At 43.9% G+C, this 27,531-nt stretch overlaps 1 protein-coding gene across 4 annotated transcripts in view; it reads left to right on the top strand.

Annotated features, from left to right (window-relative positions):
* LOC119967302 (heparan sulfate glucosamine 3-O-sulfotransferase 5) overlaps positions 1-27,183 on the top strand; it is a 357,063-nt gene extending 329,880 nt beyond the window's left edge. For 3 of the 4 annotated variants that reach the window (XM_038799645.1, XM_038799646.1, XM_038799647.1), the window contains exon 3: positions 1,632-4,671. In XM_038799645.1, coding sequence (XP_038655573.1) covers positions 1,632-2,562 — 931 coding nt within the window. In that variant the 3' untranslated portion in view covers positions 2,563-4,671. Of the gene's footprint in view, positions 1-1,631; positions 4,672-26,425 lie in introns of those variants that run through there. The other variant, XM_038799648.1, reaches the window with a different exon arrangement.
* The last annotated feature ends 348 nt before the right edge of the window (positions 27,184-27,531 follow it).

Raw genomic sequence — 27,531 nt, forward strand, 5'->3', positions numbered from 1 at the left:
CGAGACTGTATAACTCTTCTTCAGAATGGTGAAATCGCAACCCTGCAAAATACATTTACCTGCTACAGCCAGTAAGTCAATATTTTTTTTCAATTCTTCATCACTATTATTTCAGTTTCCACTCTTCTCTGCTTTTATCTTCCTTGTTTACAGGTATGGGGAGATAACAACTCAGAAATAATAGTGCTAACATGCTCCTAATGTTGAAATACCCCAGTTTTCCCCTTGGACTTCAATCGGTTTATGAGTCATTTTCACCAGGAGCAATGGAAGAGAAACTAATGGAGATCGAACTCTAATTTGCATTGCAGCAAAAATATGTTGCCACTTGACAATAATAAAATTCTGCTCCATTTATGTATCAAATTAATCTGCTTTTAGAAAATTCAAAGCAATTTACTTGTATATTAAAATTAATATTCAAGAGACTATAAGAATGCTAAACAGCTTCTGAAAATTGAGTATAAATTATTTAATACTACTGTATTAGTTATTAGACATTCCCTCCATTTTCTCTGCGTTATCTCTCCCATCATTGCTGTTGAACTCTCTGTCGTTCAGGCAGAAAGGCTGGTAAATGGGCTTTAGGTCACAAAATGCTTATGCTGCTATTTGTACTCGCTTCCTCAAAATAACACATTTATCAAGAGATATGAACGTCATCTTTTTCCTCAAGGCGTTTGACCCAAATGGTCCACTAGCCTTCCTGACATACATTTGTGGTAACATCCACCTCTGCTGCTGTGCAGTAACATGTCAGAGCAGATAGTGCGATTATTGCAGAATCCACCTGGTTTTTTCTAACTGAATAGTAATAGTTGGGCTCCACAATAGGTGGGTGATCCACACTGCCAGGTTACTACTTGACAGCAAAGATTAAAATGAGCTCCAAATGAAGAACGTTTAATTTGTGGTCTACTATTTCAGTCATCACAGAAATTGTTGCAGCTTATATTGTTGCAGCTTAAGGCAGCACGGTAGCATGGTGGTTAGCATAAATGCTTCACAGCTCCAGGGTCCCAGGTTCGATTCCCGGCTGGGTCACTGTCTGTGCGGAGTCTGCACGTCCTCCCCGTGTGTGCGTGGGTTTCCTCCGGGTGCTCCGGTTTCCTCCCACAGTCCAAAGATGTGCGGGTTAGGTGGATTGGCCATGCTAAATTGCCCATAGTGTCCTAAAAAGTAAGGTTAAGGGGAGGGGGGGGGGGTTGTTGGGTTACGGGTATAGGGTGGGTTTGAGTAGGGTGATCATTGCTCGGCACAACATCGAGGGCCGAAGGGCCTGTTCTGTGCTGTACTGTTCTATGTTCTATGTTATATCCTCGATTCTCAGGAACTGGATTATTTCTAATTAAGATGATAATATAAGAAAAAATTGTATTGCTATTGTCAACTTATTTTTCCTCTGATATCACAGCTCCTTGATTAGGAAAGATCCAAAACTAAGCAAAATTTCTATATTTTGGTTAATTGATGAATGGATGTGATTACAACAAGCATAAGAATAAGATGAAAGCATGCATTTCATTATGTATATCATTTTAATGACCTAATTAGATATCTATGGTGGTTCAAATGTCACAGATGTATTGGTAGCCAATGGAAGTTTACTGACCATTCTTGTTTTATTACAGACTCCAGCCTACATGTCCCATCGAAGGTCAATTTGGGGACCAAGAGCAAATCATGCTTCGTGCTTTACAGTACAAGCGAGGCTTGGCACATGATTTACGCAAAGGCAATGCAACAAAGGAACAAATCAGACTACACAACATGGTGCAACAGCTTCCCCAGGCCATTATTATTGGGGTCCGCAAGGGTGGAACACGTGCCCTACTCGAAATGCTAAACTTACACCCAGCTGTAGTCAAAGCCTCACAGGAAATCCATTTTTTTGACAATGATGAAAATTATGCTAAGGGTATTGAATGGTACAGAAAGAAAATGCCCTTTTCCTATCCCTATCAGATCACTATTGAGAAAAGCCCAGCGTACTTCATCACTGAGGAAGTCCCCGAAAGAATTTACAAAATGAACTCGTCCATCAAATTGCTGATCATTGTGCGTGAGCCAACAACTCGAGCCATTTCAGATTACACTCAGGTGCTGGAGGGAAAGGAAAGGAAGAATAAAACATACTACAAGTTTGAGAAGCTTGCAATTGACCCCACTACCTGCGAGGTAAACACTAAATACAAGGCTGTGCGAACTAGTATATACACAAAACACCTAGAGAGATGGCTCAAGTACTTTCCCATTGAACAGTTTCACATTGTGGATGGTGATCGCCTCATAACTGAGCCATTACCTGAACTCCAGCTCGTGGAGAAGTTTCTGAATTTGCCCCCCAGAATAAGCCAGTATAATTTATACTTTAATGCCACAAGGGGGTTTTACTGTCTGCGCTTTAACATTGTATTTAACAAGTGTCTGGCAGGCAGTAAAGGACGGATACACCCTGAAGTGGATCCCTTGGTTGTTAACAAACTGCACAAGTTTTTTCATCCTTTCAATCAGAAGTTTTATCAGATCACTGGGCGGTCATTTAGCTGGCCATATAAGTGATCCTTGCAACACTGTGTGTTGATATAAAGCAAAAATTTTCTATCAAAACAGTGATATTCCATACTTTCAATGGTTGCCAATTAACAGTAGCCATCCTTTTCAGTGAACAGGAAGGGATGTTTTACTTTAAAAATTATGTTTTAGGGTTCTATATTTTCTTCCATTTGGTCATTTTAGTAAAAAGATTGATGTGAGTATAAAGCAGAGATCATTGCTTTAAAATCACATCTATTTTATCTTAGAAACATGGCAGAGGGAGCAAATCGTACGAGTAGATTTTTGCGAAATCAATTGCCAAACAAAGCAGGCAATACTAAAACGATTGTGGCTGATCTGAAACTGAGATCAACCATTACCACTTCCTTTCAGTCCTTACACGTGTGCTCACTGTCTGATTTGGGACAAGTCAAACCAGTTCTATGTTGGGTGCCTGGATATTTTCTGCCAATAAGAGTCAGATTTTAACACTTCCCATGTCTTACAATCTGAAAATGTGGACATGCCAGCGTTGGACTGGGGTGGCACAGTAAGCGGTCTTACAACACCGGGTTGAAGTCCAACAGGTTTGTTTGGAATCACTAGCTTTCAGAGCGCAGCTCCTTCTCACATTACCACTCACCTGAGGAAGGAGCTGCGCTCTGAAAGCTAGTGACTCCAAACAAACGTGTTGGACTTTAACCTGGTATTGTAAGACCTCCTACTGTTAAAATGTGAAGACATTAGTCATTAAGCTTACTGAGTTTTTCACTGAATCGTCAACAATAAAGCAAACATTGGAACACTTGGGTTATTGTTGTACCAAGTGCCCTGACTGTTCTGTCCCCTGTCTGATTTGGGGTTAGCAGAATGGGGCAATCTTGTTCACACCAGAGGATGAAACTGCTGAAATCAATCACACAATCTGATAGGCTGTTTTCTTTTTTGTTATTGAGCTGTCTGTTTCAACGAGGAAATGCTATTTTCTTGTAGCTTTTGTTTGTACAGTACAATCACTAGTGCATGCTGTGAAGCTTTTGATTACATTTTTTTCCTCAATTTTGACAGATTGTAGTGAACTGCTGTCATTTTGAAGTAGGCACCGGCTCACTAGACAGCTGCCACATAATCTGAGTCTCCTGTGAGGTAAATGCATAGCCATCTTCTCTCAGAAAAACATTCCAGATAAAAGTGCTGACATAAAATATGTAAATATATTTAAAATGGGATGTATTAGATCTATGAAGCTCTAAACTACCATCAGTTTATTCACATTTTCCCAAGGTTAAAGTAATTAATGTCCTGTGTAAAATGTTTTACTTACTCGCTTCCATCTGGTCGACCAAGCAAAATGAGTGAAGCAGCAACTATCACCGACTCCGTAATAATGCAGTGACATTTTGATCTTCTAGTACTTTTATTTAGCCACCACAGCTACCTGTTAGAAAATAGAAAACATCTCAGAGCCGTCAGTACATAATGGAAAAAAAGGTTTAGGATAAGGGATATGTGAGAATGACTATTGTGGTGTGTTGTATAGCAGTTTTATTCCTTACCTCAAATGTTCCAATGCAACGATAGCTGTGAAACCTTACCAGTAACTCTCACCAGAGACATTAGATAATGCTACATCAGTCAGGTAAAGTGCTTCAAATATTAACATTTATATGCACGTTTCAGCCATAAGAAACGATCATTCAGCAAATTACCTTTGTGTTATTTATTACTTTAAAATAATTTTGAGCATTTCAGAAAGACGTTAAGCACCTGTTATGGGAGGGAATATCAGTCATGTTTCATCCATGATCATTTCTAGTTACCTCCAGCTGGAGTGAGTGTGTGTGTGGACATTGGGACTGGAATCAGTTATGAAATGCACATTAATTGCACTTCAATAACCTGAAAACATTCACTGCCTTGCCTCACATATAAAGAATGAATATTTGTCATAGGAAAGGTTCAGACACATGCTAGCACAAATCCGCAGCCTCACAAATGAAAGGTTGAAAATTGGAGGAACGGGCAGCACGGTGGTGCAGCGGTTAGCCCTGCTGTCTCACGGCGCCAAGGTCCCAGGTTCGATCCCGGCTCTGGGTCACTGTCTGTGTGGAGTTTGCACATTCTCCCCGTGTCTGCGTGGGTTTCGCCCCCACAACCCAAAGATGTGCAGGGTAGGTGGATTGGTCACGCTAAATTGCTCTTAATTAGAAAAATGAATTGGGTACTCTAAATTTATAAAAAAAGAAAATTGGGGAAAGCATACCTTTTTCCAGAATTCCTTGACGGAGAGCGAACCCTATTCTTATTCATCCAACAAGTTTCTGTGTAGCCAATCACAATCCAGGTTGAAATTTGAGAAGTTTCTCATACACCACTTGAGACTAGGAATTTGGCATAAGGCTAATCTTAACTATGCACCACCCAGTCTAGCACCCTTCAGTTACTCAAAAATGCAAATCTCAACGTAAATCAAAAAATGCATATGTCAGTGTGGATTAGCTTGGCAAAGCTCCCAAAAAACTAATAAACCTACCCAGTTTTTCAAATGAACTGTGTTTATTGTTAAGTAGATCTGGGTAGATGAGTGTTTTTTAGTAGGTGTCTTTCATTGTTACCTTGAAAGATGCTTAATTTAATGTCAATGTTTAGGGTATTGTAGCTTCAAATGGAAGTTCCATGCTGCACATTAATTTTACTTTATTTTCTGACTGCATAATTTCTGTGTTATTAAAAGTCTCTCAGTAACTCCAAAAAATCAACAGCTTAATTTTTCAAGTGTGATGTTTTTAGAGCCAGCATCGTGACTGCTTATGTTTTAATATAACATTTACTGTTGATTAGATGGAAACTCTACTTTGTCTTTTTATTCCAACAACAAACACAGAACCACATGACGGAATTGTACATATGTAACATACTTTTGTAAATACTAGTTTGACACTGAGCAGTTCTATTTTGTATATTACTGATTCTGCATTGGATGTTTAAGCTGGGAGTAGCTTCTCTGTTCTGTCTAACTTACTTTTGCACACTTTGCTCTCTATTTTCATATCTTTCTAAATTAGTCCCTGATTCATTCTCTATACATACAAAGAGCTCAAAAACTTTACAGTTCCTTTCAAATGTTACTCTCTTGTTCCTGCACAGTGGTTAACAACTTGGCATGCTGCAGCTAACATCATTATCTGCCCAGCAGTAAAAGGAAGTGCACTTATTTCAGAGCACATTGAAAACATCGATATAAAGGGCGCAACACAAACAACTTCTGTTATTCGACTGTAAAATAATTATTTTTGTATTAGCTATCACAACCTTATATGCATCCTCTTATTATTTTGACTTAAGTCATAATTTGCCATAAAAATAAAACTAATTTCTGGTCTTGTCTGTACAGTGCCACCTGTTTCTGTTACAATTTGGGCTAGTGTCACTACTTCAGCACTTGATAATAACTGAAGTGGTAATCTCACTGTTATAGTTACAAATTTCCACTTAATATCTAATATTTTTCTGGCACACTGGTGTATTAATACAATAAGACAGAAAACATTATTATAATCCTGGGTGTTTAATTCATTTCAAAATTGATGTAGCAGCTGTGCATTAATGTTGAAGCCACAGAACTTTCTTGTCTGAGTGATCAGATTCTATTTTTTCCACATTAACTTTGTCTATCTGTGGAATTGCACGAGATAATCAGCTTTATTTATATTATCTCAAAATAGCACCTTGAACCTCATGCATAATTATAGAAGAATTGCCTTCAAACATACACAAATATCCTACACGTATTTGAAAACCAAGATTGTTCTACATTTTGTTACTGTATACATTGGCATTGTGTAAGTTGTATAGATGTTAGCAAGGAACAGAAAAAGAGTGTAAATGAGCACACAACATTAAACTACAGAGACATGTATATGTAACCACAACTTCTGGCCATTTTAATTTAGGCAACTTACACTTTGTAGTTACTGCTTCATAACAAGCTGAATTTAATAAGCTGGGGCTAATAAGAAAATGAAGAGCGGAATGGATATGGGGGTGTAGGGTTAAAATGATCAGCAAACCGTTCAGCTCCACAAAGATTGTGAGGCCCAGAGCATTAGAACTCTACGCCCTCATTTACATCTCCATCACTGACTCTTGCTTGTGCAGGAATGATTTCACCATCAGCGTGATTTCACCATCAGCGGGCATCAAAATTAATGAGGTGATAGGACAATGCAGAGAATCCACAGAAACAATCTCCAAAATAGTAAGTATGGATCAGAGGTGGTACAGAATGCAGGCAAGTTGATGGTATTGAGAAGACAGTCTGGGGAAGGGAAGGCCTAAAGCACCTTTCTGGGACCAAAAGGAACACTGCTGTTCTTTCTGACCCACAAAAAAACATTTTAAAATATGTTTTTTTAAATCTTCCCTGGTTTCCCGTACTCTGAGCTTTTACTGCTGCAAGATATCTCACAGGTTTTAATTGGGCCCAGTAAATGTCAATGAGCTACAACTCTGTCATTTAAATTAGACCCTGCTTCTACAGGTGACAGCCTTCTTCTGCCACAATACAGGGAAGTAAAAATTGTGGGGGTTTGGGAACATCTGGGGGAAAGTAACACAAACCTCCTATGTCATTTTACTTCTGCGGCATCAATGCTCCCATCGGATTGGAGGGTTAAGGTCGACCTTTATGTAATTGACAGTGACTGTTTGGCTATGTTGTGTTATTATAACAATATAAAGGCACCATTCACTCATAAGGGATTGAGTAAACACATCATGGGTTCACTTATTGAGCACATGAGACAAAGCTTGACGACATTGGAGCTGTGCTGTGCTCTGCTCACAGGCTAAAGTTAAACTCAGACTGGATCATATGGCATACTTCCCTTCTAGTGATGGCCTGGTAGCCCTTAAAGGCATATTACACCACCCCCCCCTTTCTTTTTAAAGAAACTTGCCCCTGTTCCAAAGAAATAGAACCATTTACATACATGTCATGTTTAGGTACCATTGCATAAATGTATAAGACTGGTGAATATATTTGTCTCTAAAGCATAGAGGTAATCTGCAGTTACACCCAGATCTTGTAATGGCCATCTTGTCTGGAGGCAATCATGCTCATGGTAATCTGTGGGATTGTCATTCTTGGATGTTGTTCCTGACTGCATTTGACTCTTGTCCTAGATGCAATAGGACTGTATAATGGGTGAGGAGCTGGAATTAATCTGATGTGTCCTCAGTTACACCCCATTGTTGCACCTTTGTGTGCGTGACTTCATAGAATCTTGGTTCTGAACAAATTCTTGTCACCTCAACAGGTTGTCATGTACCTTCAGTGGGATCCTCAATCTGAACTAGCTGTCTCAGCTCTAAACTTGGCAATTCCATACCTACCTTTTTATTGTGCATATTGGTCATTTTCTTGCAATTTTTGAAAGGTTGCTCTCTGCTTTCTGAGAAAGCAGAATGGGGGAAGAGAAAATAAATTGGTATGCATTGGACTGCCAACGATGACATCTGCTGATAACTGAATAGTTGTGCGTAAAGGTGTCACTGTCAGATGTAATATTTCAATGTGTAAATCTGTCTTGGTCTGTCTACATTTGAGACTTAGGCATTTCACCAGGTGAATCATTCATTCAGCTTGGCCATTAGATCTAGGGTAATGAGGAGAATATGTAGTGTTATTGATAATCCACTTCTCACACAGATCCTGAAATGGTTTGCCAACAAAATGCAATAATATCCATAATGACCTCTCCAAGCACACCAACTAAATAGAAAATAGCACTGTGCAAAAGAGTGTGTGCGACAGCTGTACTTGATGTATTGTGCAATTGACATGTAATGGGATACAAGATAAAATAACTGACACTGATGATGAAGTCAGTGTCATGGATATGAAAGGAGTTGGATGCAATTTTGGATCAAGGATGCGTAGGAACTTCATGTGAAATCAATGCTACTTTGTGCTGACGTGGCATATGCTCTTGATATGCCTCGCACTTCTGGATGACGACTTCAATGTCATTGTTCATACCCAGCTAATAGACTGCCTCTCTTGCGCGTCTTCTCATCTAATCCATGTCCAAGCGTTTGATGAAGTTGTTGAAGAATATCAGGTTGCAAAGATTCTGATATAATGACCTGCCTGCCTTTGAAATTAACTTATCAGGCAATGCCTCACATATCCCGGTGAGGCCAAAATTGTCTCAGGTTTTCATGGTCATGCTGAATCCAATTAGACCACTTTTGATGACTTTCCACAGTTTCTGTACTGTGAAATCTTTCTCCATTTCTTCTTGTAACTGTTGGAATTTCTGTTGCACAAAATATACCAAAATCAACCGATGAACTTGCATTTTCTTGCAAGCTTAATGTTGCTGTTCCTTTGAAACAGTAAATTTTGTCCAAAAAATCTGGATATTTCAATATTGGGTTTTGGACTGAGGCAATAGGAGTAATTTCTGAGGTTGGTCATCCGTGTGATGCCTGACTGATTCCATGATTGTCATTAGTGTGAGATCACAGCGTACTGATAGACAGGCTTTTGCTGAGCCTTTAGGCTCCACGATGTAGAATATCCGTGACACCCAAAAGGATTTATTGTACTTACACTCCAGTACTATGGATCTTGCACATGAAATTAGTGAAGCATTATACATTGCAAGTTGTACTGTTGTAAGTTTTACCATGGCCTTCCATGTCTGTGGATGCATGTCTTGTAGAATTTGCAGGGCTAGTATGTTGCAACTTGCCCCTGTGTCAATCTTGGCCAAGAACAATTAATTATCAACTTAATGCAGATAATTCAAATCTAGCAAACACTTCAGATGGTGTATCTGTGTTTATAACAAGATTGACAGTGTGAAACATGTGTTCATGGTTCTTCATTTCATTACACACATCATTGTCATTTTTTGGTTTGTCAATCACCTCATGTATGTTTCTGATAGTCATTCTTGATACTTGAAGGTACGCATTGTGTACAGTCTTTTTGGATCAGTGCTTACCTCAGTGGCATCATCCTTTGCTCTCGTGCACTACCACTGCCAGTGGACCTTTCTACCACATGCTTTCAGTATTATTGGGAAGCTGGGCATTTCCTTGGTGTATGCAGAAGGCCACACATTGACATGTTTAGCTAGGTTTCTTGGGTGTTCTGGTGAGTGCATCAACAATTGGGGTTGCACTTAGGATCTGTACGTCCATCCTTGAGTAGCTCTCTGATACAATATATTTTGGGCTTGTCTAGCAAATCCTTCTGGACCTCTTCCATGGAAGTGGATGCAATCACCAGCACAATAATTCTGTCTGCTAGCACTGCATTTGTAAAATCACACAACATACCCTTTTTGCTTCATCGGCTGACAAATTAACGCCGTGTTTTTCAAACAGTTTTGCCCGGGACCCACATTTGCCAATGGGTCGATGTTCGTGACTCACACCTGCCAACCTTTGTGACCCACCCTGGCCGACCTTCATGACACATTTCACGTTTTTTTTACCTTTAATGCAAAAGGGGAGCCTATTTGGTCCTTACAATCTCACTCTAATCAAGTTCACAGGAGGAAAGGGCAATGCATGTATCAGGTGCAAATTTCAGCCAGTTCCTTTGTGCTATCTTCACCTTTATGAAAACAGAAAATCCAAACTCGCACACGTCGGTCGTCGTGAAGGGCAATAACAACAAAATATGTTGTTTCTCAGCACTGGATAGACCTGGGAGATACTACTGACAGCCTCATGGGCTTTTGGCGTGTTTTTAATGTGCTGTCACAGGTAAGGTACAGCAACATAGTCTTTTCATTTGGAGTCCGCTGTAAGTTAATAACTGACTCTGGGGTCTCAACCTCAAAAGGAATCTTCCACCCACCACTTCCCTTTCAAAATCTGAAACATCTCCTCTCATTTGCCAGTATTTCTCTGTATATAGCATACATGGGCTTTGCATCATTATTTATATTGGCACAATCGACAAAACCATAACCCAAGAAATCATCTTTATACTGATTTATTCTTTGTAGTCTGTTGACCAGAGGCTTTGGAGCTCTGTACAGAGCTAGCACTGCTCTCTCCTGCTCTGGACTCTCCTGCGCAGCTCTCTCTGACAGAGTTAGTTGTGATCCTGTCCAGCAGGCACACTGCCTATTTGTATCTTTGGTCATCTCTTTCTTTTATGAAAATGATCCAACTTTGCAGTCCTCTTGCCTTGCTTGCAAGCAGCTAGAAAATGGAAGAAGCGCACCTCCATGATTTGGTGCCAAAAACATGTGCATACAGGGTGCTTGATCTCAAGAGTACGTGCAGGGCACGTGACCTTCTCACTGTTGCTACTTCTGGCTGGAAGACTGCACGTGGCATCAAATCGCATCATGCAAATAGCTTAGAGTCATCGGTTATGATGAAAATGAAATCAAGGCAACAAGAATGCAAAATTAAATATTTTTACTCAAGTTTTTACTGTTGGATTTATGGGGCACATTGCATATTTTTCTTCAAGTATTTTCTTACAGTCTCTCACAATCATCTGATACAACCTTACTGACTCAAGCTGCATCAGATTCAATAGGCTGTTGTCAAAAAGACATGGGGCTGGAGTCTCAGATTTTGCGGTTATGTCCGGCGGAAGCATCTAGTCTTATGAACAGAAATTCGGCGGTGTCTCCGCACCGATGTTCCGCTCGGTGAGGGACTAGCAGCCACGCCATGTAAAGCCCTGCAGATACGAATGCAGAATGGCAGTTTCGTGGCTGCGCATGCGCACAGCGGCGACCTGCAGTGGCTGCACCATACAACATGACGCCGGCCACGCGCGGGCCTGCTCCTGCAATCACCCTTGCCATCCCCGGACCACCTCCCACCAGTCCTACCAGCCCCTGCCGAAGCCCCCCCCCACCCCCCTCCCCCCGCCAGCGGAATGGCTCTCTCCACCCCCACCCCCCCACCCCCGACTGTGGTGGTACTGGACAAAGTCTGCAGCCGCCACGCCAAGTTCACGAAAGTTGAGAGAACACGTGTTCTATCGAGGGGGTCGACCCATCTGGGGGGCAGAACATCGGGAGAGGGCCTCAGGTGACGTCCTGAGGCCATCCCAATGGCGTGTGGAGTAATTGAGTACGCCGATTTTGAGGGGACAGAGCATCTGATAAACCGCGCCACCCCAGATTTTGGCATAAAAACGGATTCTCCGTCTGAATGCGATTTTGGCATCGGCAATCGGAGAATCCCACCCACGGACGCTAGTCATTGCTTTAACCTCATTCTGAACCAGATTTCCAATGTAGTCTGCATCTTTTGGGGATCTGTTAGCTCTTCTGTTGCTAATCCTGACATGTCAGCCAGTGTAGGCCTTCTTTCCCAATTGCTAAGTGAATTTTTATAACTTGCTTGTCTGGTGCAGATGCACCTTAATTTAGAAACAATGGGCATGATCAAACGGCCTCATCAAGCCCGGCTCGGTAATGCGACAAGTTGTTAAACCTCGCAAGAAGCCTCTCGCGAGATTTGCAACACTCGGCACCCCTCGTGATACCTCATGTGATGTCACGATCTGGATTTCGTCCCCACTGGGTGAAATTCAGATTAACATATTTAAGTGATCCATTAGGCTCATTTAAATATGTTGGCATCTGATTCTCCCAAGACCCGTGACAAACAACCCCACCTGGTAGACCTTGCCATGGCGCCGTTAAGCACTGGTCCACACAAATATGGACCAGGCGTAACAGCACCTGGGGGTGTGGGTCTCCCAGGCTAGCGGAGACCCCGGGTATTTGAGGTATGGGTAGGGTGATACCCTAGCACTCCTGCTGCCACCTGGGCACGGTGGCACTGCCAGCCTGGCACCTTGGCACTGCCATCCAGTTGCCCTGATAGTGCCAGGTGGCACTTCCAGACTGGCAGGGGCACTGTCAGTGGGCCATGCTGGCATTGTACGTGTGCCAGTTTGACCCTGCTGGGATCGGTTCAGGGGATGCCCTGCCCTCAAGGAAGAGGGCCTTGAGGACCTCCAAAGAAGTAAGTTGGGTCAGTGTGGCAGTCTGGAGGCCATGGTGTGGTGTCCGAGGGAGGGTGCCCCGATCTCTTCCTGCTCTGATGAGCTGAGCTTTTGACTTAAGTGAGGTAAGTGCGGCCTCAGCGACATATTCCTCACTGAGGCTAAAAAAAACAAACAGAGCCCCGCTTAATAGCAGTGTCGTTCTCGGCACTGCAGGCACCCAGAAAGACCCCGCTATACCCCTCCAAATTCAGACTGTTTTTTGGGCATTAAATTGGGCCCCATAGCCCCAAAATGTTGTTTTTGACTTTGGACAGCAGGTCAGCTGCTTCCCAGTTCAAACTTGGAAATTTTGTGGATACTCAGACAATATTCCTTTGGACTTCCTCATTGTTTTATTCAATTTATTGTTCAGAAACTCCCAAAGCCACCCATTATAATCACAACATGGCTGGCTTGAATTTTCTGACAGCTTTTTTTGTTTGACTCGCTGGCCCATATGCTGGTTGCTCACCTTCCCTGACTGAGCTAACCTGGATCTGGTCCTCTCGACACACTGTCCCACTCACAGAACTGATAGGCTATGTCCTGCAACTGCACCTTGAGGGATCCATCTACTCACCTTCTCTTCAGGCACTCTATCTTCAAAGCTTTCCTGTGCAGTCACATGTGTTCTCCACACTCACTGATGCTGCAACTTCATTGTGGCCTGACCAAAACTTTGAGGGTCACTTCATGCCATGTAGCCTGATCCAGTGCCATGCACCATGTTGTACCTGTACTTAAGCTTGCTGCTTGACTACCGCTGAACACCATGTTGTGTTTTCATGATGATATAAAAGCACCAATCACTCATAAGGGATTGGGTAGATACGGTGTGGGTTCATTTATTGAGACTAGGTTCATGGGAACATTTATACAAAAGTAGAAAATTTGTATTATTCAGAGGTGTGTTGTGTTCTGCTCACTGGCAAAAGTGAAACTGAGACTGGGTCACATGAAACAGTTCCTTCCTAGAGGTTCCATGTTGTGTTTAAAGGCATATTACGACAGGCTACAGATCCATTTTTCCCAGTAGGAGATAAAGTTTCATGTTTCTATATATAATAAACGTTAAGGAAGGATAGGCCTACATTATATATCACTTCATAATACAGAATATAAATACAGAAGTTTGAGGTAAATTTATAGAGGATTAGCAAAACAAATGAATCATTGATTGTAGCTTTACGAATAATTACAATTCTTCTCTGTGCTCTTAGTGATGCTAATGGTTACATTTTTGTAAACCAGGAGTGAGCAGAGAAAAAAAATGGCATAAGATAATGTTAAACATAGTTAGACCCATTTCACAATTGGTCATTGCTGATCAAAATATCTTTCAGGTGATTTATACTTTCTAAGACAGCCACACACAAAAAAAGAGGTCGCTAGACCATTTTTGTTTCCATTAACTGAGTGGAATGAATGTCACAGATAGCAAACAATTTTTATTGAGCATATGGTTCATTTTTCACTCGTTATATACAGCACAGGTCAAGAATCATGCTTCTATTGTAAAAGGTGTGAAAAAGATGCCAGTAACTTTTGTTATCAAACCACAAAATATCCAATGTCTTGTATAAGCTGAATAAGTTGAGTGTACTTTAAACGTATGCCTGGAGAGCATAAATTGTGCTTTCTGTGAAAGCTTTTAAGGTCAAAAATTTGCCTGTTAGTTTATATGTTCTTCCATTCAATGTCACATTAAACACACAGACAGATTGTTTTGTTGAGTTGAGTAATGTCTAACTCCTGGTGTACCTCTTGCGACTGATTTGCTGTGGGTCTACATTGTGGTTGACTGTATTGCATATCACTCAACATACTGTTCGGTATAAAATTACAAGGGATTGAACTCAAGCACCAAGTTTCTGATCCAACTGGGCATAATATGGTTGTATCACTGGGGCATTTATGCAATCAAGTGCAACTTAGTATTTTATAGGTGCTTTGGAAGCTGATCCCGATTTGAATTAATGGTGAATATGGCTTCTGGTGGCTTTTTATGACACGGCTACCATTTTCAGTTATGAACTTGGGAAGAACACTCACTCACAGGAGCGTAGTCGTACAATTCTCTGGATAACGTGCACAAATATACAATACACAAAAACAACGCAGCAGTTTTCTTTACAGAAGTGTGTCTTGTGCATGCAACACATTTTTTTTCCCTTTCAAAAGCTGAAATACACATGTGGGACGGAGACTACAACATCACTGGACAGTTTTGTAAAAAACTTTTGTGTATTTAAAACTGGCAAAGCCAGGCGAGAATGTTTTGTGACCAATAGTCATCTCCTGAGCACCTGTATGCACAATCTTAGTCTTTTCATTAAAATTGCATATATAGCATTTAAAAGTGGTCCAAAACATTTTAATATCACAACACTAAAATATGAAATTATGTCTGATACGATGAGGAAAAAGCAGTTGCGAATGGCAAAATAACCAAAATCTGTTTTTCCTAATCTGTTGTAAGAGGCATATTACTGTAACAGGGTATTAGCCCAGCATCAAATGTTGCAAACCTCACTGTGGTATTTGTAAGCATTATAACTTCTGTATATTTCACTGTACACATTTATTTGTTTATATGTAAGTAATGTATGTACTGATACTGCATTCCAATAATAAATGCTTATGTAATATTCACCTTTAGCAATTTTTAAAATGGCCTTATCTTTGATGCTTGGCTTCCATGGCAAATTTAGTTATGTTAAACATCACTTTGTTTAGATATCACTATTTGTGATACAGTGAAGAAAGCTTAAAAGTAGGTTGATGAATAGATTTATACCTATTCTGAAATATTAGACAAAGGAAGGTCATGAAAGAACATCAAATGTTCTTACTCCAATGAACAAACAGTAATTTCTGCTTGGTACAAGCATTTTTGGTACAGATTTGTTTTGCCCATCAAAATATCATTGCTGAGGAATATTTTTTATATGGCCAGCCCCTTTAAGTGGAACAGTCAACAGCATATATTTATTTTAAGTAATGGATATTTAAAAGCCTGAACTTCTTCTATATTGAACTCCAAGTCATAGAATTGACAGTGCAGAGGAGGCCATTCGGCCCATTGAGTCTGCAAGGCCCTTGAAAAGGGCACCCTACCTAAACCCACACCTCCACCCTATCCCTGTAACCCAGTAACCCCATCTCACCTCTTTTGAACACTAAGGGGCAATGGTCAATTCAGCTAACCTAAAGCTGATCAGGCAAGGTGGGATGGTCTCCCTCTGTCACTGGCGGGTCGGGTACAAGCGGTTAAAATGAACGTGTTGCCGCGATTCCTGTTTATTTTCCAATGCCTGCTGATTTTCCTGCCAAAGGCATTTTTTAAAGAGATTGAAGGAATGATTACCTTGTTCATATGGGGAGAGAAGATGGCCAGAGGTAGAAAGGTGCTCCTACAGAGAGCAAGGCAGGCAAGAGATTTGGGTCTTCCGAACCTGATGTATTATTACTGGGCGACGAATGTGGAGAAGGTGCGGAGATGTGTCAGAGGGGTTGACTACCAGTGGGTCAGAATGGAGGAGAGTTTGTGTAGGGGGTCGGGATTGAAGGCCTAGCAACAGTGCCGCTCCTGACGGCCCCAGGTAAACACTCAAGGAGTCCGGTAGTAACATCTTTGTTGAGAATTTGGAGGCAGTTTCGCCAACACTTCGGGTTGGGGGTAGGGTGAAGGGAAATGCCGATTCAGAGGAACCACAGATTTGAGCCAGGGAAGTGGGATGGAAATTTTCAGAGATAGAAGAAGAAAGGAATTAGGACACAAAGATTTGCTTCTTGGGGGTCAGTTTGCAGGATTGAAGGAGCTGGGAGCAAAGTATGGGCTGGAGCAGGGGGAAATATTTAAATGCATGCAGGTTTGAGACTTTGCCAGGAAGGAGATACAGAGCTTCCCGGTAGAGCCAGCCTCCACATTGCTGGAGGAGGTGCTGACGGCAGGAGGACGGAGAAGGAGGTAGTGTCGGCGGTTTATGGGGCTATTTTGGAAGAGGAGAAGGCACTGCTGGTAGGGATCAAGGCAAAGTGGGAGGAAGAGTTGGGAGAAGGTATGGAGGATGGGTTCTGTTGTGAGGTGCTCCGGAGAGTGAACACCTCCACCTTGTGTGCAAGGTCGGGGCTGATACAGCTGAAGGTGGTATATAGAGCACACCTCACAAGGGCGAGGATGTGCTGGCTCTTTGAGGGGGTAGAAGATGAAGCCACGTTCATATGTTTTGGTCCTGTCCAAAGCTGGAGGATTACTGGAAGGTGGTTTTAGAGTAATCTCTAAAGTGGTGCACATGAAATTGAACCCACGGCCTCGGGAGGCCATTTTCAGCGTGTCAGACCAGCCAGGGTTGGAAACTGGTGCTGAGGCAGATGTTGTAGCCTTCCCCTCGTTGATCATCCGAGGTGGATCTTGCTGGGATGGGGATCAACCTCTCCACCCTGTGCCCTGTCATGGCAGGGGCACCTGCTGGAATTCTTAACTCTTGAGCAGGTTAAGTTTGAACTGAGGGGAAGGATGGAGGGATTCTACAATTCATGGGCGTTATTCATTATGCACTGTCAAGAATTGGATTACATCAAAAATTAGTGTGGGGGTTGGGAGGAGAGGGACTGTATGTGTTAATGGTGACTATGGGTGATTCCTGATTCCTTTTTGTTATTTGGTTGTTAAAATGTGGGCTGCTGTTTCGGGGTTTGGTGGGAGGATAGGATTGTTGTTGTTGATATGGGGATTGACATTGTATTCGTTACTGATTGTTTATTGTTGGTGGGAGTAAATTTGGGAGAAAGTGTGAAAAAGGAGGCGAATAAAAATATTTTTTTTCAAAAATAATTCAGCTAACCTGCACACCACTATGGAAGGAAACCAGACCACTCAAAGGAAACTCATGCAGACAGGGGGAGAACGTGCAGACTCCACACAGACAGTGACCCAAGCAGGAATTGAACCTGGGACCTTGGCACTTTGAAGCAACAATGCTAACCACGGTGCTACCGTGCTGCCCAGTGTTGTCCAACTGTTCTTGTTAAATTAGTTATTTTGTTGAATGAGCCCAATACATTGTCCAAATTCCAATCCTGCTTAATAAATCACATAACATGGTGAATGCCTGCAGCCATGACATTCATTATTCATAGATGCATCAAAACATTGCAAATTTAAAATCGTTCATAGTTTAATTATATTTTTGTGCAATTCGCAACAATTTAAGGAAAGCAGAACAGGGAAGTGCTACTGATATCTAACCGAATTCCTGAAAGTGGCAAACGAATCTCACAAATTTACTGTAAAATTACCTGGTATCATTATTAGTTTTTTAAAATAAATTTAGAGTACCCAATTCATTTTTTCCAATTAAGGCATAATTTAGCGTGTCCAATCCGCCTACCCTGCACATCTTTTGGTTGTGGGGGCGAAACCCACGCAAACACGGGGAGAATGTGCAAACTTCAGATGGACAGTGACCCAGAGCCAGGATCGAACCTGGGACCTCGGCGCCGTGAGGCAGCAGGGCTAACCCACTGTGCTGCCCTTTGGTATTATTAATATGACACATTCACTCTGAATAAAGCAGTTAACATCAAGTATTACTTGCATTTACACCACATTTGAAATTTCCATTCTCCCATTCTCTTTGTCTCCGACATACACATTCTGACTATGCCATCTCCCTCAACTAAGGATCTCCCCCACCCCACCCCCCTATCCACCACACCACCACAGTATCTGACAGCAGGGGATTGCCCAAGCAGGTATGCTGGATCCAGCAGGTAGGATCTTCCAGGATCCGGCAGGCCTCACCTAAATGTTACTGTCGGGTAGGCCATCCATGAAAACATAAAAAGTAGAACAACAGTGAGACTCAAAGCATTGTTATAATATTAAAGTGCTCACTCGCCTTCTTGATGACCTTCTCACATGTGACTCATTTTGGAGCTGCAGCCTGTAGCCACCGAAGTTGGCCACGTCCCGACCCAAAATGGCGACTTACAAAGCACGCAGGGAAAATTGGACACTTTAAGAAAGACAAGCAAGTTGCAGAATCTCCCTGTGTAGTCTGCCTGCAAAGAAAGCAGACAGCACCGAAACCAGCAGTTTGCATATTAATGAAGCGATCCCCGGGAACAATGGATACAACGATTAGCTACATTTGGGACATTTTGTTAGGAGGTCAGACTTCCCGGCACCAACGGGAGTCTGAAACAAAGGAGACAAATAAGCCAGGAAGAACCGCCCAGAAATCGAGGGACAGCCTCAGTATTGGGGGGTTTCATACCAATCGATTGATATGAGATCCAATCGATTGACAGTAAGCTCGGGGTCCGCCCAAAAGGGCGCGAAGCCCCTGGGACCTATAAAAGTCAGGTCCCAAGTCCAGTTCACTCTCTTAGCCGGCCCTCCCAGCAGAACACCTTTGCAGCAGCTCTCTAAGAACTTGACCGTGAGAAGGAGAGGCCTGGCCAATAGCTACACCGACAAGTAAGTGTCCAACCAAGGCTCGCTATGAGAATAGACACTCCTGACCCCTTAGCCCGTACCAACTGGGAAGCCTGCAGCCTCAGGACAGAACAAGAGGCCATTGTTCCCTGATCCAGTGGGTTCCCTTATCGAAGATAAGTATTGGCTTATAGTGGTAGGAATAGTTTAGTCCGCTAGTATTAGTTGCATGAGTATCGATTTACTGTGTAAATAATAAATGTGTTTGATTGAACCTTACTAACTGGTGTATTGAGTCATTGATCTGAACTTGAACTTGAACCTCGTGGCGGTATCATAAGGATACCTAGCGACTCTAGAGTTTAGGAATAAAACAGAGCCAATTGAGTGTAAAGCACACTCACCAGAACAAGCAACATTTAGTGGCGTCTCTGGGTGGGACTCGACTAAAAGTGGCCCCCCCCCACTCCGAGAGAACCCAGCAATTTGAATCAGGAATCCAATTGGGAAAAGGAAAAACCACAAGTGTTCAAGTAGTTCACATCAATCCTCATAATTCGGAAGTGTGTTTTTGCATGCGTAACTAACAGGGTTATAAGGTAAAACCGAGAGATTTGTTGCGAAAAAACTGTCGGGAGTTTATACTTCGTAAATTAGCGAAAGCCGTACCCATATTTTATAACACCGCCTTAGCATCCCTTGTTCTAAATTTAAGAGAGTGCATTAAGATGGGAGAGATTGCCATGCAGGCAATGGAACGCCTCATGCACCCCCAGGAATTCGTGGTCGCAGCGACCAGCAGCAGAGTAGGACAGTGTCCCGTTTGGGAACTGGAGATCAGAAAATACCTTAAAGGGAAAGGATGGCCCCTTTGGAGCGAATTCTGTTCGAATGAGGAAACAGGTCCCGGGAGTATAGGACATACTTGGTGGGAGAACCTGAGATACATAGAAAGAGTTTGAGTAAAGCGCGTAAGCCGACGGCAATCGTGTCCTGTTTGGCACAATTGCGAGGCACAGAGGAGATCGTCAGGACGCTCCGTGCAGATTTAGAAGAGAGAAATAGAATGAGTAAAGTGGACGTCAGTGATGTCGAAAGAGAGAATATAGAGCTGAGACGGAGGCTTGCAGCAAAAGATGTAGAGGTGGATGATGCCAAGAGGGCACACCAGTCTTGTCTGGCGCACTTAAGCAGCTCCCAAACACAATATGAAAAGGCCTATCAGGATATGCAGCGCGCAGTCTTGATAAGAGAAGAATCTGAGAAGCAGGTAGAGGCATTGCAGAAGCAATGCAGCGACCTGAAGGCAGCTTTAAGAGCACTCCATGCTGCCACCACTGAGCAAAGGCAAAGCTCAGTGGACCAAACTAAATGCTGAAAGCAGATTGCGGAACTACAGTCTCTGCTTTCTGTTCAAAATGGGTTCCAAACCACATTTGGGACACAATTAGATGAAGAAAATGGCCCAGATTGGCAGGAACTTAGTGAGACAGCACAGAGATATGTTCAGGGAACATGTGCACTAGAAACGCAGCAGAAGAGGAAAGCACCCCAACCCCCCACAGAACAGACAGCACCCGCACCCATGAATCCAGTCACCACCCAACGCAGATGGCGCACCAGATTTCACTTATACCACCCCCTTAACCGTGACCCAATTACGGGACGCGTGTGCCAAACTCACACCGTTCCTCGCCACCTCAGACCCCCACCAATTCTTCGCGAGAGTAAAGCAACAGGCGACCATGTACGGCCTGGATGAGCGTGAGCAGGTGAAGCTCACCGTTTTAAGTCTAGACCCCTCAGTAGTAGCAGCCCTTCCAGACCCACAGAACGTTGGAGGAGGCACCCTAGAAGAGATGCACACGTCGATTCTCGATGAGATAGGATATAACAGAGGTGACCCCGTAGAAGGCCTAAACAAGTGTAGGCAAAAGAAGACCGAGCACCCCACAGCATTTGCAGGAATGCTGTGGATACATTTCACGGCAGTATTTGAGAACTTAGATTGCGCCCATCTAACCCCAGACAACATGGCTAAATGGACCCGCACCCTTATCACCCATGCCACAGAGACAGGACAGAAAGCGTGCGCGAATTATGACCCATCAGAAGATGCTCACAATGAGAAATGGGTACTAAAAAGGTTGTCCCGCACTTGGGAGCAATCTGTCCATTGTAAACCCGCAGTTAGGAAACCCGAAGATCAGCAAGCAGAGGCTGATATTCAGGCAGTCAGAGCGCACCAAAACCCCGCCTGGGTGAATGAAGGAAAGAACAACCCCCCACAGAAGCCACAGGAATGTTTTAACTATGGACAGTTAGGACATTTTGCACAAGAGTGCAACGCCCCGCAGAAATCACAGAGAGGCCAACAGACAGGCACCCTGAACAGAAATAGAGCAAAGCCAATTCATAGTATAGAGACTCATTCAGGACAGACAAATGTGGACGGAATGGACTGACGGTGTTCGGGCTCCCCCACTTGGGTCTGTGACACCCTTTGGGACAGGTCCGGACGACCGGTAGTCACAGCAAAGATACGGGGACAGCCCATAGAATTACTTTGGGACACAGGATGGTCCTGCACAACCATAAATTCCTCCACTATATACCAAAAGGACACGTGGCCCACTACAGCCACAATCACACTCAGCGGCTTTACAGGCCACTCACAGCAGGGACACATTACAGCCCCTGTACCCATTCAGCTAGGGAATATCACCACCAGACACCCCATTGTTTTAGTACATTTTCCCCACACAGCAGAACACATACTAGGCATAGATTTTATGAATGCACACAGCCTGTCGTTCGACCCAGTCAATCAGTGTGTTGGCGAATGGCAAGGTCAGAAAGAGCCCCCGCAACGCTCACAGTAGGTGAGTATGAAAACAGGATTAGCACAGTAGGAGAGTATTGCTTTGATCCGACCATGCTCAGCACAGACAAACAGGTTAGGGCAGTTTTGAAAACCAACAGATCAGCATTTGCCAGTCACAGGCACGACTGCGGCAGAATGACTGGATCGGTTCAAATTACAGGGCCTGACCCTAGACCCCAACGGCAATATGGATTTCCCCAGGAGGCAGAGGGCGAAATCACAAAAGTTATAGACAGCTTATTAGAGCAGGGCGTACTCCGATCAGTAGCCTCAACTAATAATGCCCCGATTTGGCCAGTGAGAAAGCCCGATGGATCATGGCGACTGACCATCGATTATCGGGAACTCAATAAAGTCACCCCCGCAGTAGCCCCCACGGTAGCGACAGGTCCCGAGACCATGCTCAAGCAGGGACTTAATTCACGATTCTTTATGGTTTTGGACATTAGCAACGGCTTCTGGTCCATCCCATTGGCGAAGGCGTGCCAGTACAAATTCGCATTCACTTTTAAAGGTCAGCAGTACACGTGGACATGCCTTCCACAAGGATTCCACAATTCCCCCTCCATTTTCCACCGACAGCTGGCAAATGGTTTATCAAAATTCTCTCATCCCGAATGTCTGGTACAGTATGTGGACGATCTACTACTGCAGACATACACCAAGGCAAGCTTCTGTCTGAACTCCTGGAACTACTGCAAACAATTGGATGTAAAGTGAACCCCAAAAAGGCCCAAATATTGGAGACGAAAGTGATGTATTTGGGTACGATCATCACGCACGGCAAACGCAAGATCGAGTACAAAAGGATTGACTCGATCGTCAAATTGCCCCCTCCCCAAAATGTTTCAGCCCTCCGGTCGTTTTTAGGACTGGTTGGGTACTGTCGGAACCATATTGACGGTTTCGCGACAAAGGCAGCACCCCTTTCGAACCTCCTCAAGAAAGGACCCCCTTGGGAATGGCTTCCGCAGCATACAGGTGCTGTGGATGATTTTAAAAGAGCCCTTATCGCAGCCCCCGCACTCCCAGTTCCAGACCCACTTTCCCCCTATGCAATTGAGGTAGCAAGTACAGATCTGACCCTCTCGGCCGGGCTCCTTCAGGAACGGCATGAGCAGCTAAGACCAGTGGCTTATGCCTCCAGAATTTTAGGTCCAGTAGAGCAAGGATTTTCAGCCTGTGAAAGGCACCTGCTCTCAGTTTTCTGGGCAGTGCAGTATTCCTCTTACATAACCGAACTGAACCCCATCACGATTCTGACCGAACACACCCCCACCCAGCTTTTGTTAGATGGACGACTGAAGGACGGTTCAGTTAGTCAAATCAGAGCAGCTAGGTGGACCCTTCTACTGCAAAGACGGGACATCACTGTAAAACGGACAAAGACACACACTTTTTTGGCAGATAACCTCCAGTACCCAGGAACACCCCATGAATGAGATAATATTCCCTCTTCACAATACAGGACCCTTTATTGCAAATACACTCCCCAGGAAGATAGGAAGTTCACCCCAGTGCCCCCAGCACACAGACACGTGCGCACCTTTGAGGGTTTATGTGGATGGTTCATCCACCGTTTTAGATGGCAAACGTATTACTGGATGCAGTATATACGTGGAGGACACACAGGGCTGCACCCTTGAAGAGATTGCATTGCAACTTCCAGGTCACTTAGGCGCGCAGGCAGCAGAATTAGCAGCAATCGCATATATAGTGGACCACCCAGATTCGTTCCCCAGCCCGGCAGTTATATATTTGGATAGTCTATATGTCTGCAACAGTTTAACTGAGTTCCTACCCCTGTGGAAGACAAGAGATTTTGTTTCCGCAGACGGTAAGCGCCTCCCATCGGCCGCATTACTCCGACATATTTTAGAGAAAGCAAAGGACAGGACTTTCGGGATAATAAAAGTTAGAAGTCACCACCGTTCTTCCCCACCCGGGAACGTGAGAGCAGACGCATTGGCAAAAGTAGGTTCCAGACGTGGTTACTTTTGGAACCCCCCCCGAATGCGCCCCAGAAAGCGCACCAGTTAGTGCAGTACAGATATCACAGACTAATATTGAGGATTTAGTCGCAACCCAAAAACAGGATAGCAACCTCAGGGAGATTGTTAAAGGAAAGTACCCAGCCCCGTTCGAAAGATTCAAAAGGTCACTGACCACCCATGAGGGTGTTGTTTTAAAAAAACACTTTGTATGTGGTTCCTGAAGAGGACAGGAATCAGCTAATTTGTTTATTTCATGATGGTCACGGACACCAGGGAATAGACCCCACCACTGCCCACCTCAGACAGCTCTGTTGGTGGCCAAATTTAAAAGGCGATGTAACACATTACATTGAGAATTGCCTTATCTGTGCACAGAATAACCTGGAGAGATATTCAAGGAAAGCATAGCTCAGTCACACTCGCCCCGTTAATGGCCCCTGGACTAACCTCCAGATCGATTTTATAGGTCCATTGCCCCCGTGCAGGAATGGCTATAAATACATTTTGGTAGTGATTGACACATTCACTAAATGGGTAGAAGCATTCCCATCTCGAATCATTACAGCGAAAAAAACGGCAAAGATTTTGACACACCACATCTTTACAAGATGGGGACTCCTCAGAAGTATTGAATCGGACCAAGGTTCTCATTTCACAGGATGGGTCATGAAGAACATCCCGACTATATTTGGCATTTCACAAAAATTCCACATCGCATACCACCCCCAGTCGAGTGGTATCGTGGAGCGCATGAATCAGACTCTAAAAGCTACCCTTAGAAAGATGGTCCAGGAGAAGAACACGACTTGGGATTCAGTCCTCCCATTCGCGCTTATGTTTTTGAGAAACACTGTTTCGACTTCAACAGGTTTCACCCCACACACGCTCATGACCGGACGCCCCATGAAAGGTTCGGAATTCCTTTTAGGACTTGACTTGACCAGCCCAGAAGTGATGGCCCTCACCCACGAGACAGCAGTCAAACAATTGGTAGAAAATTTAAGATCAGCTCAGCTCGCAGCCGCGGTAAAGCTAGGGACAAGAAAGAAACAGAGCAAGGCCTGTTTTGACAAGACGGTACACGCCACTGAGTTTGCAGTAGGGCAGCAGGTCATGCTCTCTGTCTACAACCCCAGTACATTCCTTTCACCCAAATATTCTGGCCCCTATTCCATTGCAGATAAAGTTAGCCCTTCCATTTACAAAATAAAGTACCCCAACGGGAAGACTGCCTGGTTCCATATCAACCAGTTAAAGGCATATGGATCACAGTCCAACCACTCTCATCACGTTATGCTTGACGCAGCAGACCTCCACGCCGCGCCCCCAAGAGACGCTTTTCCACTCTCTCCCTCACAGACCAGCACCTCCACGGACTCGACCTCGACTCCGCCCATTGACTTTAGACTCCGCCCCGACACGCCCACAAGCTGCCACAGCAGAGACAGCGACTGTGACTCTGACGACAGCCACAGCACTCCTCTCTACTGCCCCGAAACCACAACCCACACACACTGCGACTACGACCCCGACTCCAGTGATCCCTTGGAGATCACCTACATTAAAACACCAAACCCACACCCAGATCCACCGCCCAACTATGACGACCCCGACAACGTTCATACCAACTTAGATACCACGATTTGACAACTCATATAGACTCGTCCGGAATGACGAGCTGGACCCACGGTCACACAATGCAGCCTTATCAAGCCTGATCCATACAAGGGTATGGGATCCGGGAGAAGAGGATGACATTACGTCTGACTGCCGACACGGCAACCCCTTTGCGACCCTGTTCGCAGAAGATGATGATTGAGGTGTCCAGATGATGTAAAAACAGGAACCACTTGAGAGATAAACGGTGTCCTTTTCTGATGGAACCTGCAAGTTTTGTGTTGCATGTTTGTTTGTTTGTGGTTGTTTGTTTTTTTCAAGGAACAGAAGCTCTGCGGACACACACTCAATTTGTCCGCCGATACCTTTGAGAACTTGCCAGGCTTGCTGGTCAGCTGAGACAGCTGAAAGCTTGCCCGACCCAAATCATAACTGCCCTTCTGATTCGACGGTAGTCTTATCGGTCAAAACCTCTGGGAACTTGCCAGAGCCATTTTTCATAATTACTCTTTTGGTTCAAAGGTAGAACCAGGACATCAACCACCATGATGACTACACTCTTGCCCGTTCGTTTCAGGTCACTCAGGCAGTGAAGACATGGCATTGAGGAACCGCCCTGTCTGAGGACCCCCCTCTGGTCAGCTAAGCTCGGGAACGGCACAGCACGCCCTACCCAGGGATTCCACCCAAATCTTACCCGCCGCGACCCATACGCACCTCATTTTGGCAGTTTTGGTTTCAAAATTTGATTTTGCTTATTTTGTTTTCAGGTAACCCTTTGGTTACCAACTCCCCATGCTATTTACATCCAGGAACATTGGGATGGTAAACTTGGCATAAGAGGACAGACATGCTAAAATTTGAGATATTAAGCGGAACACTAACAGATACTATGCTTGATCCCATAGATTTTCGGACGCTCCGAGGAGGGATCAAAGCAAGAGAAGAGAAGAGAACAGAAGGAAGATGAAGACGACGTCATTCATTTTTGTATTGTGGATTATAGGATCCATGTGGTTGCGCGCAGACGTGAACCCCCTTTCCCCCACTCCACCGGCCGTTAATGTTTCACTTCCACAGAACACTCAAAGCCCAGTAACAAGTAGCAGTACCCCGACCTGGTGTACCAAATTTATGACTTGGTACTCCTTGTCATACGTAGTTGAATCACTTTTAGCGTTAGCAATAATCTGCATCATATTGCAGACCTGTCGAATGAGGAAATGGCGAAGGAGAGCCTACCGCTCTCCTACCTCGGCAGTATATAGGATGAGATCCCCTATCTTCGGTTTCCACCAGTCCCCAGAACCCCTTGAAATGTAGTAAAGGATTTTTTTTTCGTTGTTGTTGTACTGTAAATAAAGAAATGTGCTTTTGAATGCTTATGTACCTCTGAGCTCGACTGCCGAACCAGAGATATGAACCATGAATGCTGCCATTATTGTTGTACTGATAGGAAGTTAGAATGATTAAATGTAAGTTGAGTATAGTTTATTAAGGATAGTTAGAGGTTCCCGTTGTGATTTGGTAATGCATGTCCCTTTATGACATAGCGCCACTTTGGAATTGTTAGGTAAGATTTTTCTGCATAGTTGAGGAAAGTGCAGAAGCCATAGCACTCGCTGAGGTCAGGGAATGAAGACAACATAGTGATGTGATCCTTCACGCTTCGCGTTAGGATCACTAGGAGGGAGTGTAGCCACCGAAGTTGGCCACTTCCCGACCCAAAATGGTGATTTACAAAGCATGCAGGGAAAATTGGACACTTTAAGAAAGACAAGCAGGTTGCAGAATCTTCCTGTGTATTCTGCCTGCAAAGAAAGCAGACAGCACCGAAACCAGCAGTTTGCATATTAATGAAGCGATCCCCGGGAACAATGGATACAATGATTAGCTACATTTGGGACATTCTATAGAAGGTTAGACTTCCCGGCGCCAACGGGAGTCTGAAACAAAGGAGACAAACAAGCCAGGAAGAACCGCCCCGCGATCGAGGGACAGCCTCAGTATTGGG

Source organism: Scyliorhinus canicula, chromosome 6, assembly GCF_902713615.1.
Source record: "Scyliorhinus canicula chromosome 6, sScyCan1.1, whole genome shotgun sequence".
Taxonomy (NCBI): Eukaryota; Metazoa; Chordata; class Chondrichthyes; order Carcharhiniformes; family Scyliorhinidae; genus Scyliorhinus; species Scyliorhinus canicula.